Raw genomic sequence first — 14,684 nt, forward strand, 5'->3', positions numbered from 1 at the left:
ACGTCTTTAGTAAGAAAGAATAAGAGGTTGCTGAGTTTGATTCATAAAAAAGAAGCTGGAATATGTGGACAGCATTTCTTGGTGCAAAAAGAATGCATCAGATATTTTAGATTGGTAAAACGTTACATTAAAAAAAATCAACGAGTACATAAAGATGGAAATACTGTCTTAATTTGTAGTTAAATGATATACCAGCTGATGCAGTCAGTGTCTTCGAAATGTTTTACTTTGCAAACTTTTTCACTTCTTATGCAACCGCAAGCTTAAATGTATTTTATGATGCACCAACTCAAAGCTGTGCACAATTGTGGAGTGAAAGGAGTGTTATTGCCTTCTGAGGAAAGATTTGAAGAACATTAGTTCACCAACGGCATCATTAAAACAAAGCAACACAGGAGGAGTTGCAGAAAAATGTAGAAAATCGCTCGTAATGACAAAATGTGAAAGCCGTAATGGGTGGGAATACTTTGGAAAGTCCTAATGATTGTTCTGAGGGATGCGTTCACTGACTTGGCCGTTAGGCAGCAGCTCCCTGGGAGTCCAGCAGATTTACGGGTCAGACCCGAGTCTGGTTTTCTCTTCAGCGGCTCCTAAATATACAGCCCAGAGAACGAACAGATGCATACCTGAAATTCAGCACCACCAACTCAAATAGCCATATTGCAGGAGGATTAAATGTTGTCTTTTACATGACACCTGAACAAGGCTACTTTATATTTAATGGCTGCATGTTGTCCACATTTCTTTCTGCCTTGCACAGCTTTCAGCAGGATCTGCTGCTTCCTATGTTTACTACACAGGAGCAAATCAAAGCCAGGTTATTGTTCACTATTAAATATAATCACTTAAACCTCGCGGGTTATTCTGTTCACAATCAAAGTGATTTAATTTAATAATATACATTTGAGCAGTCACATGATAAATTAACAATTCTACTCAAAAAACAACTTTTTTGCCCTCCTTTTTGTTCTTTTCATTTCATATTTTTGCAAACTAATAGCTAATTGGCCATTAAATGTGTAACAGTCCAACATCCAGCTCATCATTGTGTGCCAAAAGCGGGAAAATACAATTTAACTTTAATTTGATCTTTTATTTATTTTTTTTTTATAAGGCTTTCCCACCCTGTTATGATTTTTTTTTTATTAAGAGGATATCTCTGTTGCAGACTTTGGTTGTTGGGAATAATTTAGAGAAAAAAAAATAATATCTGTATTTTAAAAAACAGTTTAAAATTAAGTACATCTTGCATTTTACAAAACAGGCAATGAAATTGTAATTTTTCCCTCATAACTTGGTTTGAAAAGTGGCTTTAAATGTGAAACAATCCAAAGGTAAAATTTGTTGTTTGCATGTATAAATGTGTTTTAAAAAGAATGTAGAGTACTGTAATGTTTGCTGGAATAAAAGTAAATTTAGTAAATTAAGACTCAGTTTAAATATTTTTTTTCCCTCTACTTCAACTAGTGACCCATTAAAAAAAAATCTTGAAATTATTGAACCAAGCTGGGAAATGGGGGTGTAAAAACACGAACAAAATATGAGGCGTTAAACCACGAATATCTATCATGATCTGTACAAGTTCTTTACTTTATTGTAAGCACAGCTTTTGTAAATGCACAAAGAAAACTAGAATGTTATAAGACAGAGGAAAGAAAGACAATGGAGAGGAAAGAGAAAAGTGAAGAAGACAGGACGTTTTCTTTCCAGATCTGTAAATAATACATTTCTACAAATTTCTTCTCGGATGAGAAAAACAAAACAAAACAGTGAGTCAGTAAGACTACGGCACGCGCAACAGAGAAAAGGAAATAAAACGTGGATGGGTGAAGGTGCGAGCCTGCGACCCCCCTGGGGGGAAACTCCTCCTACCCGACACTGTTATTGAATAATCAATCTTAATATCATATATAGATACATGTCCGCTATATGATAAACAGCCATGTCCGGTCATACTTCATGTGTAAAGCAGCATCTTCCTCAGAAGCGGGCCGATCGAACGTGAGCCTGGAGAAATGGAAAACCATCTGGGGTTCATGTGAAAGGGGCCGGACGTCGTTCACATTAATTTAAAACCGCAGCCAGTTTTATTCTCGACTGCAAACCTGACCGCAATAAAATGTTATTTCTTTATCTTTAGTTTCATGCATAGCCAAACATTTTCCCCCCACCCCCACCTGCCCCGTGGTCTGGATTTTATCGGTACTGTGGTGTGTGTTAGTGCGCTGTGGGGGGGTGGGTCGTACCTCTGAGGTTTGTCAGCACCTTTCTGGAAAAAACCCCCCCTTGGTGTGTGAGAAAATATAACATATTAAAAACAAAACAACAACAAAAAAAAAAAAACACTGCAGTAAAACCTCATTTCTTAAAATAATCCAAACTATGACACCGTGTACGTTTTACATTCCAGGCAACCTGGACCCGGTTACTGACTGTCCAAGAAGGAAACAGGAAAGAGCACAGTTTGTTCATCGCAATGTTTTATGAATATTAAACCCCCGGAAAAATGAAACCATGCAGATGCATCACTCCCTACTGAAGTTTAGCTGTTTCTGAGAGCGGACGTTGTTGGACAGGACGGACGGACGGACACGCGACATCTTCATCCTGGGGTGAGTGAGTAAGTGAGTGAGTGAGTGAGTGGTGAGAAACCTGGGTGGAACATGAGAGCGGAAGTCGGCTGCTGTTTTTATTTATTCCAGATTTAAGGGTTCAGTCCAGTCTGAGGCCGGGGTGGGCGACGCTCAGTGAGAACCACGACATGCTCTCTCTCTCTCTCTGTCTCCCCTTCACTCTCTCTCTCTCTTGCAGTGAAGCTGGAAACATGAGCACTCTGTGTACTTATTTTTTGTGTATACACCATGTCTTGTTGTGGATGTAAGCAGTCTGCCCCCGTCGGTCTCCGTCTGTGTGGGTGTGATCTGAGGAGCAGATGTTTTTTGTTTGTTTGCTGTGGACAGTTGCGGTTCTGCAGTCACACTCTGGGACTGAGCGACTTCTATAGACCCTCGCCTGAAGGTTCGCTGCCAGTGGAGCCAGACTGGGCACGCTTGATGTAGAGATTCAACAGCTTCAGCTGCAAACAGAAAAACAAAAAACAAAACAAAAAAAACACAATGGTGAAAACCATCGTTTCTACTTCTTACATCTGTTTAAATAATGAGCTAAACTGAAGTAAAATCTTGTCACTTCAACGTTGTTTAAGTGTGACGTCTTCATGAGCTTTATGACGGGAAGAAACAGCTGCTACTAATGAGCCAGAGAGTTGGACCGGTTTCTGACAGCCTCACATAAACAGGCTCCATCAGAGAAAGTTGTCAAGTTCTGCATTAAAGAGGCGGCATTACGTGTTTTTCTAGGCACATGGTGCCATTTTATAGCACAATCAAGTACCTATGTTACCTTCAGTTACAATAAAAATGATATATATATAATAAAAAAAAAGAAATTTGACTTTGCAATTTAGTGCCTCCGTCTCTTTAAGAAGCTCCTGTTCTTTCCTTCATGTCATCACAACAAGGCTCCCCCATTACATCGTAAACAACTGTTCTTAGGAGCGCTGGGACTGAGCAGTAGTTTGTGTGATAAGCTCAGCAGATACCAGTTGTTTGCCAATTGCTGCTGCCGCTAGTCTAGAGGAGCTGAGGAGCCCTTTGTGGAAATAGGTGGTGCTTTGTGAGATCAAGCGTTTAGGCCACCCTAAACGGTCGCCACCTGACAGTCAAGGATTTCTCAAACATGCATAAAAGAATCAAAGTTGTATTCCAGGAATATTTTCAATTAGGAAATAACATTTTAACATCATATGATCTAAAAAAAAATGTTTACATAATTCCAAACCCTCCCTGTAAAAACTGACCAGTAATTATTTCTCTGTTTAATAAAACTATCCAGGTACCTCAGATCCATATTCTTTGAGAGTTTGCCTGATAAACAGCATTCCAGTCATGATCCAATTAATAGTGTCTTGAAGGAACGTTCGTCCTCCTTAAACTTTTTCATATTTTGTAGAATATGAACACAAACTAACATTTTATTGGGATTTTAAGTCATAGATCAACTTAAAGTACTGTTTTATGGTTAAATGCAATGAAAATGGTTTTCAGAAATCTTCTACAAAGCTAAATTATGACGTGCAATTGCAGTTATAAGCGGCAAAGAGGACACAGGAAACGCATGGAAGATCTCTACTTTATGTCGATGTAAATTTGTCATTCAGGTTTCAGAAAACGCCACATGCTTCCAACATCCGGTTTATATTCATAAACAAAACAAACAAACAAAAAAAAAGGTTTTTCATGAACCGGATTTTAAAACGCCGGCGACCCGCTCACCTTGCTACTGGAGAGTTGGCTGAGGTGCGGTTTGAGGTCGTCTCCGATCACCGCATGGACGGCCACCAGGCAAAACACACAGGCCTTCCTCACACTGCTTTCAGAGTTATCGTAACCCTGTTGGACAAAACGCACGGCTTACCCTGTGACCGTCGAAATAAACAAATCGTCCCAGATTACCCGGTTGACGTCCCAGAGGCGAGTCACCTGTATGAGTCCTGGGACGATCTCGGGCAGCATGCTGGCCAGGCCCTCTCGGGGAACTCTCTCCACCACCTTCGTCTGCATCTTGATAGCAGCCAGGTTGATGGGGTAATCAGCTGACTGAATAATTGGACACAACACCTTGATGCACTGGTCTGGACTGATGGACAACGCCAACATGGCAGCCGTCTCCTCTGCGGCACGGACCACCTTCAGGAAAAAAACAAAGAAAGAAAGAAAGCGCTGGTTGCTTTAACCTGTTATGTTCTGTGAATATCATTATTGTTATCTACTCGGAAGAAGCTAATTTGTGGATGGATTAAGGCTGAAACGATTTATTGGATGAATCGTCAACTAATTTAGTAATTGAATAATCGTCAGCTGGAGTTTACAGACTCAAAACCAGGGTGTTTGCTGAAAGAACACCACACTCGTAAACAAGAGACATTTAAGATACAGAAATTTTTGTGAAGCTGCATAGCTGTAGCTTCAACCAGTTAAAAAAAACATGAACCCACTTTTCACTATCCAGTCATTAATCAGTTATTCCAAACATTAAACGCTGTTGTATTAACGTGAAGTCAATCAGAAAGAGGTGAGCTTTTCACAGGCTGATTTTAGAAGTATTTTTATAGCTCCAGATGCATCCTTTGCTACAAATAATCAAGAATTCGCCAAAAGGAATGTTATTTGCATTTTACGAAATACAAAGATTTTCTTTAATTAAAAAAAAAACAAAAAAAAAAACGGAGTTGGATCATTCATTTAGTTGTATATTTGAAGGTATTCCCAATATTGTATAAAAGGGTTAAAATAGTTAACAGAAAAACATGCAGGATGTAACAAAAACATTTTTTTTATCCGATTAGTAAGACAATCGTCAGTTGCGGGTAGCCCTGGTGTGGATGACGGTACCTCTTTGTGTGGATCTTTGTGAGCCTCCAAGGCCTTCATGATGGTGAGCTCTGCATAGTTCTTGAACCTCCAAGGCTGCTTACCAAGAATCTCCCTCAGCACCCTCAGAGCCAGCGTTCGGATCACATGCTGAAGAGATTCAAGGAGAGAGGAAATTCAGCTCTGATCTTTTTCACCGAGTCGACGCAGGTTCTGTGCGTGTGCATGTGTGTGTACCTCTCTGTCGCCCATCGTCTCCAGCAGAAGCAGCAGGATGGTCTTGAAGTGCTCGTCCCACACCTGCAGGGTGTTTTCGCGGATCAGCTTGAGCAGCTCGTACAGCGCCGCCTTCCTTTCCTCTACGCGCTCGTTGTGATTGGACAGCTCCTTGAGGAGCTCGGCCACTCGCTCCGACTGATCGAGCCCGCTGTCTGTTTCAACGGAAGCAAGCAGAGTTGAAGTCGTTTGGACCAACGCAGCGTGCGCGCTCGCTTTGTGGCTCCCGTACCGTCGGTGAGTTGGCCCGAGTCCTCCAGGCTGATGTCCTTCCGGCTCTGTTTCAGGGGCGAGTCGTAGAAGTGATCGTGGCCGACTCGGGGGCTGGAGGTGAGGAGGGGCGTGTTGAGGAGGGAGGTCTTGTTGTCGAGAGCCATCCGACCGCCGTCCATCAAGTCTGACACGTTTCCCCCCTGGTCAAAAAAACAAAAAACAAAAAAAAAAACACAAAGATGGAGGAATAAAGGCATCTTGTGTTTTTGTACATAGTGTCACAACCTGACTCAAAGCTCTAGCGAGGGTTGAGCAATAAATCAACAATAAATATCGCTATAGACACACGGTCAATACCAAAAGATAATATATCCAATGATTTCACTAAACTCTGATCCAGAACCGCACAGCATTCTGGGAGATGTAGGCAAAGCAAATGCTTTAGCTGCTACACTTTTCACACCCAGATAAGAAAGGTTCGTCAGAGGCATCAACTCTTTCGCTCGCTTGTTTTTTGGTTGCCAAGCAACAACCTGTTGAGTAACTTATGGTTACCTAGCAACAACCCGTTGAGTAACTTGGACAGCAGCAGTTTAAGGTTTCCCCACAACTGTTTAAAAATCATTAAAAAAAACAACGACATGGAACAAAAATGAGTACAACAGATTGAGAGGAAACAGGAATGGTCCTGCCAACAGTTTGGAAGTATTTCAGATAAAAAATTTAAAAAAAGACAATCGATTACCAATATCAAATGATACGATACAGAGATACAAATGTCGGCTGGGCTGTAGCGCAACTACACACAACTTTTGTTGGACTTAAATGCGGAGGGCCAGGCTGACCTTTGGATGACCTTATTGTCAACTTTTATTACTTTCTTAAAAATGACAGCAGCACAAACAGGAAAGCCTTGGCTTCACAAACCAGAAGTAAAAGCAAATGTTTGACATAATTTGTGTAAAATTTAATAAAGTGGAGGTGGCAGCTTGGACTTAAGGTTGACCTGAAGTAGAGAGTTTTTAAGCTCAACGACATTTGGCACCAGCAGGAATTAGGTCTGTCACTCATTCCCTTCAGGACCGGGTAAGGTAGGGTTTTATCTCTGGTCATCTTCTTTCAAATTTGCTTCAAAATAAGTAAAAAAAAAAAGAAGAAGTTATTATTATTATTGTTATAACAATCAAACTGGAATCTTAAAATGTTAAGATAATTTAGCAGTGCGGTATATAATAATGGAAATGGCTCAAGAGCATCAAACCGTGTCACAAAATGCTCCGCATAGCCAAAAAAAAACGAGAACTTTACTTCTCATTAAAAACATTGCAAACAAATTGATTGTTGTTTTGAACGCAGAATTTTTTTCTTTTTAAAAACCTCCGTACGTCATCAGTTTGTTAATCAACTCTTGGTGTTGCAGCTGCGCACTTATTTATTGACTCAAAGAAATCTGGAGTCAGTTTACAGCAGTGAACAGAAACGGTGAAATGAATCACTTTCCGAGTGTTGCCACAGAGCTGCATGTCTCCAACTAGTCACAAATCTGATAAAATACAGTAGAAAACCTTTTACAACCACTGATGCATACAGTTTTCGCACCAGAGCCAAGTTCACGTTTAAAATTTGCAGCGTAAGGCGCAGGTCTTTTTATGTCTTTAGCCTGAAAATACCAGGAATTTTTTTTTTCTCGTCCACATTGATTTTCGGAGACTTTGCGAAGTTCGACATGTGAGCCATCAGGTGAGAAGCGGAGCAAGAGCAAGAGCGCAGGGTTGGCCCTGTTTGTTTGTGTGTGTATGTTTGCACACACAGACATTAAAAGGTTTCTATGTATGGGCCGGTTTGATGAGTCAGGTGCGCTGATGAAATGTGGGCTGGTTAGATTTCAGACGCATGTCATGGAGAAAATGTCAGGAGGTCACACCTCTGTACCGGAGAACACCGTGTCCTTAAAAGGGGGCCCGTGTTCCTGGGGAAGGGCTGCGGGAGTCGCAAATTTACCCTCGGCATGCACCCTGACTGGAGGAGCGGCTGAAAATAGCAAATTATTATTGAATTTAGGCGGCAAAGCCGGCAGAACATAACTGACACGCTAATACTGTTTGGAGAGGATTACCTTCACAGTCACCCTTTCCATAAACAGTGACTGTACGTCTCTCGGTTCCCACGAAGAGAGAGGGATCACATGTCAGAGTCTCTCACACACACACACAGTACATGAGTGTGTGATAAATCTAGGAAAAGACCGTTTTCATAGCTGGCTGCCTGTCAGGCCTTCAAAGAACACCAGAGTTATGATCTACTTCAATATGCTAACCCGGTAAGCCCGGGTTATTTTAGCCCGACTGGCACTGAAGATGTTTATGCCACACAAACCAGCGGTTAGACCTGTCGCGATAAATGGTGCTGGGTGACAAATTGGCCGTGTAATTTTTGTGATATTGTTGTTTTGAGACATGTTTTCAGGTAATATATTACTTGGACATGTAAACGGTCCTCTCCGGCGCCCCATCAGATTGATTTCGAAGCAAAAATTAACTCAGGAAGAGTTCAGAAACCAGTATTTGGTGGAAAAACCAGGAGGTTTTCAATGTTCTTCACTGCAGTGGACTCTTATTTTTTCCAGAGCTGTACGTGTATCTACAGCAGAAATGTCTTAACACATGTCCGTTAGGCGACGCTTAGAGGCTGCAAGTATGCGCCAGTCATCAGAGCCTGCATGTCAAACTCACGTCGTCTCCTTCCCGCCGTTGGACCGGTTCGTTCATGTCCTCCTGGCTGCGGACGCTGAAGTTCTGGATCGCCTCGGTGACGCCTTTCAGGGAGCTGTAGATGTCCTCGGAGTTCAGGTTCTCCGGGTCGTAGTCAAATGCACTGCAAATCACAAATTTGTTTGGTTCTTTTTTTTTTTTTCTCCCCTTTTTTAAAAACCTCACATGGTACGAATAAACAGAGGCATTTCAAATTTTGCACGAGTGAAGCTCCAGTTTTGTTAGTTTAACTTCATTTTGTGCTTTAGATGAATGTACAGCCCAACATCCTTTCAATGCAAACAATTCAAACTGTAAAAAGCTGTTGTTTTTTTTTTTAAATTACAATTGCGAGTTTTTTTTGTTGTTTTTTTTTCCATTAAACATTAAGCTGAAAAAAAGATATGTCATAAAATATGTACATAAAGCCGCAATGTTTGGCCGTTAAATTAAATCATATTTATCATGCTGTTATCCGACCAACCTTCTAAAGAAATCTAGTTTTGAGCAAACTGGTGTGAACCAAATCCTCATTAAAAGCTCTACGACTTTTCTGATCCTTTCATTAAAAAAAAAAAAAAAAAAAAAAAAAAAAAAAGAGCCCCGCTGCGTCACAGAGGACGTGTTACCTTGGTGACGGGGTGTTTTGTGAGATGTTGGTAGGTGAGGTGACGGGACTGGACCAGCTGGCTGGCATTCGGGGGGTGTGGCGCGTCATAGGGCTTCCCATTGGTGCCTGAAAACGTGACAAAAAGCACACAAAGTTGTCGGCGGCTGTTACGTGATTTTGTAATGATTTACAAAGTATGTTTAAACATCTCCCTCTTTAACTCGTGCAGCCTTGGCACTTTGTGTTCCAGTGTACCCACCTGGGCCGTGTTGCCCGTGTTCTTCAGATGGTTCTGGAGCAGCTTGGTGGCTCCGTCCTGGAAGGTTTTGGGAAGAGCTGCCAGCAGCATGGTGAACTCCGGAGTGTTGAGTTGGAACAGGGCAATCAGAACCGCCTGGGCCGCCTGCAGAGACGCAAAAAGATTCATGGAAACATTTAGTTTAATATGTGCTTCGTCATCCTACATCTGTGATCTGATCACGCAGAGAAGAGTTGACTTTTATTCTTTGCGTTCAAATGATAATTTTTTTTGTTCCGTTTCTTTTCCCCGCACAGAATTGTGAAAAAGTTGCTTTTTTTTTTTTTTAAACTCTGCTACGTCTGACATTTTAACTGCACTAATTTCACTGCACACTTTTTAAAACCAGACCGAAAGCTACAGAGATAACTTCGTTAAACTGCGACTGTTTTTAATTATTTTCATGGCACTTTAATTCTGTGAACTACAGTAACTGTTGTGTAATATGTGATGCTTTTCGGTCAGGACTCTGATGAAAAGGAGGTTTTTAATCTCAATGGGATTTTCCTAGAAAAATAAAAAGGTAAAAAAAAAAAATATTGGAGCGGGCAGAAGATCCTGCCAAGGAAATATTCATAACCTCAAGTTACAATCACAAACTTTAGTGCATCTTGTTGGGATTTTGTGTGAAGAATCTGTTGCTACAACTCACACCTGCAAGCCAGCAAAAAACTAAAACTTCTCTGGCAAACAAAAACAAAAAGCTGTACTTCCAGAACTAATCGGGTTCTCGGTCTGCTCATTGACACTGCAGCAGTCAAGCTTAGAGTCACGGTGGGGGTGAGAGCCGGTACCTTTCTGACATCGGAGCTCTTGGGTTCAATTGTCCAGGTGATGATGCGAGAAACCGCGAGTCGAGTCTCGCTGGAGTTCACAAAGTCGGGGGCCTCCATCTGCAGCGTCAGCGTCTCGATGTACTTCAGGATGGCCACTTTCACCTGCACCACAAACACACGTTTACACAGATCACCAACGTGGGACGGCTGAGGCTGACCTGAATACACACGGCAGAAACGATACAAACACGCATGAGGACGAGCACCAACGTTCACAGTGAGGGTGTAAAACCAGAGTGGATCCTTTACAGGCCTGGAAAAATCAAACGTCTTGACGGATCGGTGAGATCGTCGTCAAACTAAACGGCGTCAATGTTCATGCTTTGCGACAAATGGCAAAATAAAGGAAATAACAAATGCCAACATTCACCGCAGACTCCACAAGTGATTCCTGCCCTCATCTCACACCTCTCTACATCTGCATCTCAAGGGGAGAACTGCCTCCAAATCACTTAGCAGCATAGTGCGCGCCATACAATTGCTCCCCCCGGAGCGCACTGACCTGGGAGGACTGGCTCCAGGCTGCGGCCTGCTCGTCTAGAGAGCAAGCGTGGCGCCGCGCTCTGGGGGGAAACAATTTTACCCCGGACCCTCCCCTGCCTCGCCCGCAACACGAGCTCCGAACAGGCTTCAGAGAGAGAGAGGAGAAGCACCGCGTCAATCAACGGGGAGACAGGGGGACAGGGGGACGAGGACAGGGGAGGGCAAAGGGGAGGGGGGAGGTGGAGAGGAGCATGGCGGGAGCAGGAGGAGGAGGAGAAAGAAGAGGAGAAAGAAGAGGAGCAAGAGGAGATGGAGGTGGAGGAAGAGGCTTGGGCTGCTTTAAAACTTAGCTTTACTGCTTCGAAAACCCCAAAATGCTCGAATCACAGAAAAATAGACTTTCTAAATCTACTGATGGATGGATGAATTAACCAACTAATGGATGGATGAATGGATGGACGGATGGATTTAAGTTAGTGAATGATACATCTGTCTGGAAATACAAATGTTTTCTTTCCATTCTGAATTATCTTTCAAACTTCAATAAATTCCTCTTTTCCAGACAAAACCAAACATTTACAAGCTTCTTACTGTTTTATATGTTGCATAATTTGTACTTCCTCGCAGCTGAATTAATAACCATTCCTCCCTCAGTTACATGCCAACATGTTTTCTACGTTTTAAGACAGAAGGGAATCACTTTGGAGTGACATGATTTGCAATACATCAAGTAAATTCTTCTACTGGCTACATTATTTTACGCCCAAGCCTGGAGTCCAGGAAATGAAGCAGATCAGACAGGAAGCGGCGGAAACAGGGGCAAAAGCAACAAAGGAGAGAACATGGCTGGAGCAGGGAGATGGATGGGTGACGTGGGGGCGGGGACTCGGAGGTGGAAACTTGATGGAGTTAAAGGGCGTCGTTGTCCAATCACAGTCCAGGATTCGGGGTTTTGGGGACGCACAGCCAGAGCGATGGGCAGGCACTGATTTCTGTTAATCCAAGCGGTGACCATGGCCGTTCTGTAGCAGCGTCATGTGCATGCCTCCCGTCCGCTCAAGCACTCAAACACACGGCGTCATAAACGGTCAGTACCTTGAGGCTGGGCGTCTGCGTCTGGTCCACAGTGAACCTCATGAGGATGGTGAACTGAAGGTCGTTCGGAAAAGACTCCCTGGAAGAGGAGAAACAAAGAGCCGCACTTTAATCCACAGAGAAGTTAAGCAACCGTTTTATCACAGCCACAAATAATATCGCAGGAAGTTTTGGCTTAAACGAGAGCTACATGCAGGCAATTAAAACCAAGAGAAATATGAAATAAAAAGAATCTTATGACAGAGTTATGATTATTCATAGAGCTGGGAGACATGGCTTAAAAACAGCATCTCTAATGTTTTTCATACCAGACCTGATTTCTAAACTTAACTGATTTTTGCATTTGCTCAAAATTTCAAATGACAGAAAATAACTTCAACAAGTGACTTTTACTTCAATCAGCCCTCTAGTGAGTTGTATGACGGAGTATCAGGACCACGAAGCTAGAATTTGCTCAATTCCAAGAATATAGTTAAAATATTAGCAGAAAAAAGGTGCAATTTTAGTAGAAGAAATCCATTAAAATTATGAGAAAGGACTTTTTTTTAATTGCGCTCTTTAAAACGTGCGCAATTGTTTGTGTGATTGTTTCAAATTTCTGCTGCTCATAATAATTTGATACTGATGAAGTGCTTCTATTAAATGCTGCTTGTAAAAGTAAAATGTCACAGGATGCTCAACATTCCTTGTTTAAATTCTGTCTTATTTTGGAGTTCTCATTAAATTATTACTTTATTCTAATAATATTAGGACTTTTTTCTGGACCTAATATTCCATCGTAGAGTTGATCTGAATTCAAAGTCCAAATAAATAAAAGAAAAACTAAGACTCTTAAATGTGGAAACTCATGGAATCCATTACAAAAATGAAATCTTTGAAAATCAAACATTTTATTAAGCCACAGCACTGATTTATTGCCCAGCCCTAATTATTCATAAAACATTTCTAAAATTTTTTTGGTCTTTTTCTGATGTTTTTCCACAATATCTTTGCGTACTTTTCAATTTAAAGCAACCTGCAAGGTGGTGAAATTATGACTGTGATCCATGATTCAGTGCTGAAAGTGCAGGAGGTAAAATGTCTTTCTGTAAAAACAGCAAACGCGTCCAAATCTTTGCGTGATCTTGTCCTAAAATGCCAGGCTGCGGGCGAGATGTCTCGGCGCTCACCGCGTGACGTCCAGAGCTTTCTGGACTTTGGCCTGGACAGAACCCAGCAGGTCGGCTCCCATCTTCTTCAGCAGCTGCGTGAGCAGGACGAACAACCAGTCCTGGAGGTCGTCCTTATGGACCAGGATGAAGTCCACCAGGGTCTCCAGGAACATACTGAACACCTAGACACACACACACACAACCCGATGACGCCTTATTGTTAAGGTCGATTCAGCTGCACTGCGGAGTTCAGCCTCAGACACACACACACACAGATGCATGCACACAGATTACTCTGAGCTGGGATGATGTAAGAAAAGCATTAGTTCCCATTATGGAGTTAGTAGGTACTCATCGTGGCAGCAGACCACCTTTACGCCCAAACACCGATTCAACAAAATCACCCAAAACGACATAACAGATACAATCAGCTTTTTACTTGACGAATTAAAAGTCAGTCAGGTTACGGGGTAACCGGCGGTAACCATCTTTATGAGTTGATTTCAGCAGGACAGCGAATAGTCAGGCAGGTTAGTGGATGTTAACGACCTCGATTACTGATCAACCAATCAGATTAATGAAGCAGATTTCCATTCAGTTAGATAAAAACAGTAACAGCGATTGGCCAAACTTACTCTCTACAGAGAGTTCCAGAGTGGGGGTGGCATAAGGGAGACAGAAACACACATCTGTTAGCATCCTAACCAAACTCTTACTCAAACTAAGATCCATCTTTAAAGATTTCAAAATCTTCAAAGTGTTTTATTTTTGTTTGTTTTGTTTTTTTTAAATCGAACGAAATGCTGTGTGCACTTTAGCAAACAAAAAGAAACAAAACATATGAAATGACAGGTAGAAAAATTAAATGTAGGAGCAGAGAGGTGAAGGGAGGAGAGGCGTCCATGACGAGATGCGGTACCTTGAAGGAGGCTGAGCTTATACCGGATTCTGCCGAGCCGTACACCCTGCCGGAGTCTCGCTGAAATTCATCAAATCGTCACACGTCAAACGAGTGAGAAGGGGAGGAAAGCTCGCGCGCCTCACACTGGGTGTGTGAGGCAACGGAGGAGTCACAGCGCCGAAAGAAAGGCGGCAGTGTTAGAAGGGGCGAACCACAGCTGGTTAGTCAGAGAAGAAGAGCTGGCAGCCCAAACATTGGGGGGTGTGTGTGTGTCCATGTGATTTCTTTTTTTCTTCTTTTTTTTTTTTTTAATTCATTTTTATGCAGTCAGGGTTGTTGGGAAGGGAAACGAGAGCAAAAAAAGGTGAGTGAAAGTGAATGCAAAGAGCACAGCCAGCTGGTTGACTGCTGAACGGTGACAGAGCAATCCCACAGGACGGCGGAGAGTTTCAGGTCACACGCAAAAAAAAAAAAGAAAAACCAGGCAGGGCATGCCGTTAGAAAACAGAGCATGTCTCACTCTGCATGCCAGTGTTCATGTTGGGAGGAGTGTATCCACACACGTTTTTTCTCCTGTTTATCCCATTTGCTGGTCCAAATCATTTGCAACAGGTGTGCAGTAGGACTGCTGCAGTGTGT

General features: G+C 42.3%; 1 protein-coding gene across 1 annotated transcript in view; it reads right to left on the reverse strand.

Moving 5' to 3' along the window:
- Positions 1-1,565: 1,565 nt before the first annotated feature.
- Positions 1,566-14,684, reverse strand: part of clasp2 (cytoplasmic linker associated protein 2) — a 58,378-nt gene continuing 45,259 nt past the window's right edge. The window contains exons 33-46 of the mRNA XM_016669228.1: positions 14,064-14,139; positions 13,780-13,782; positions 13,163-13,326; positions 11,994-12,072; positions 10,374-10,517; positions 9,541-9,684; positions 9,301-9,407; positions 8,654-8,795; positions 5,941-6,121; positions 5,670-5,863; positions 5,454-5,582; positions 4,542-4,748; positions 4,335-4,451; positions 1,566-3,076 (exon numbers count right to left, since the gene is read on the reverse strand). Coding sequence (XP_016524714.1) covers positions 2,999-3,076; positions 4,335-4,451; positions 4,542-4,748; positions 5,454-5,582; positions 5,670-5,863; positions 5,941-6,121; positions 8,654-8,795; positions 9,301-9,407; positions 9,541-9,684; positions 10,374-10,517; positions 11,994-12,072; positions 13,163-13,326; positions 13,780-13,782; positions 14,064-14,139 — 1,765 coding nt within the window. The 3' untranslated portion in view covers positions 1,566-2,998. The remainder of the gene's footprint in view (positions 3,077-4,334; positions 4,452-4,541; positions 4,749-5,453; positions 5,583-5,669; positions 5,864-5,940; positions 6,122-8,653; positions 8,796-9,300; positions 9,408-9,540; positions 9,685-10,373; positions 10,518-11,993; positions 12,073-13,162; positions 13,327-13,779; positions 13,783-14,063; positions 14,140-14,684) is intronic.

The sequence above is a fragment of the Poecilia formosa genome, unplaced genomic scaffold, assembly GCF_000485575.1.
Source record: "Poecilia formosa unplaced genomic scaffold, Poecilia_formosa-5.1.2 Scaffold21, whole genome shotgun sequence".
Classification (NCBI taxonomy): Eukaryota; Metazoa; Chordata; class Actinopteri; order Cyprinodontiformes; family Poeciliidae; genus Poecilia; species Poecilia formosa.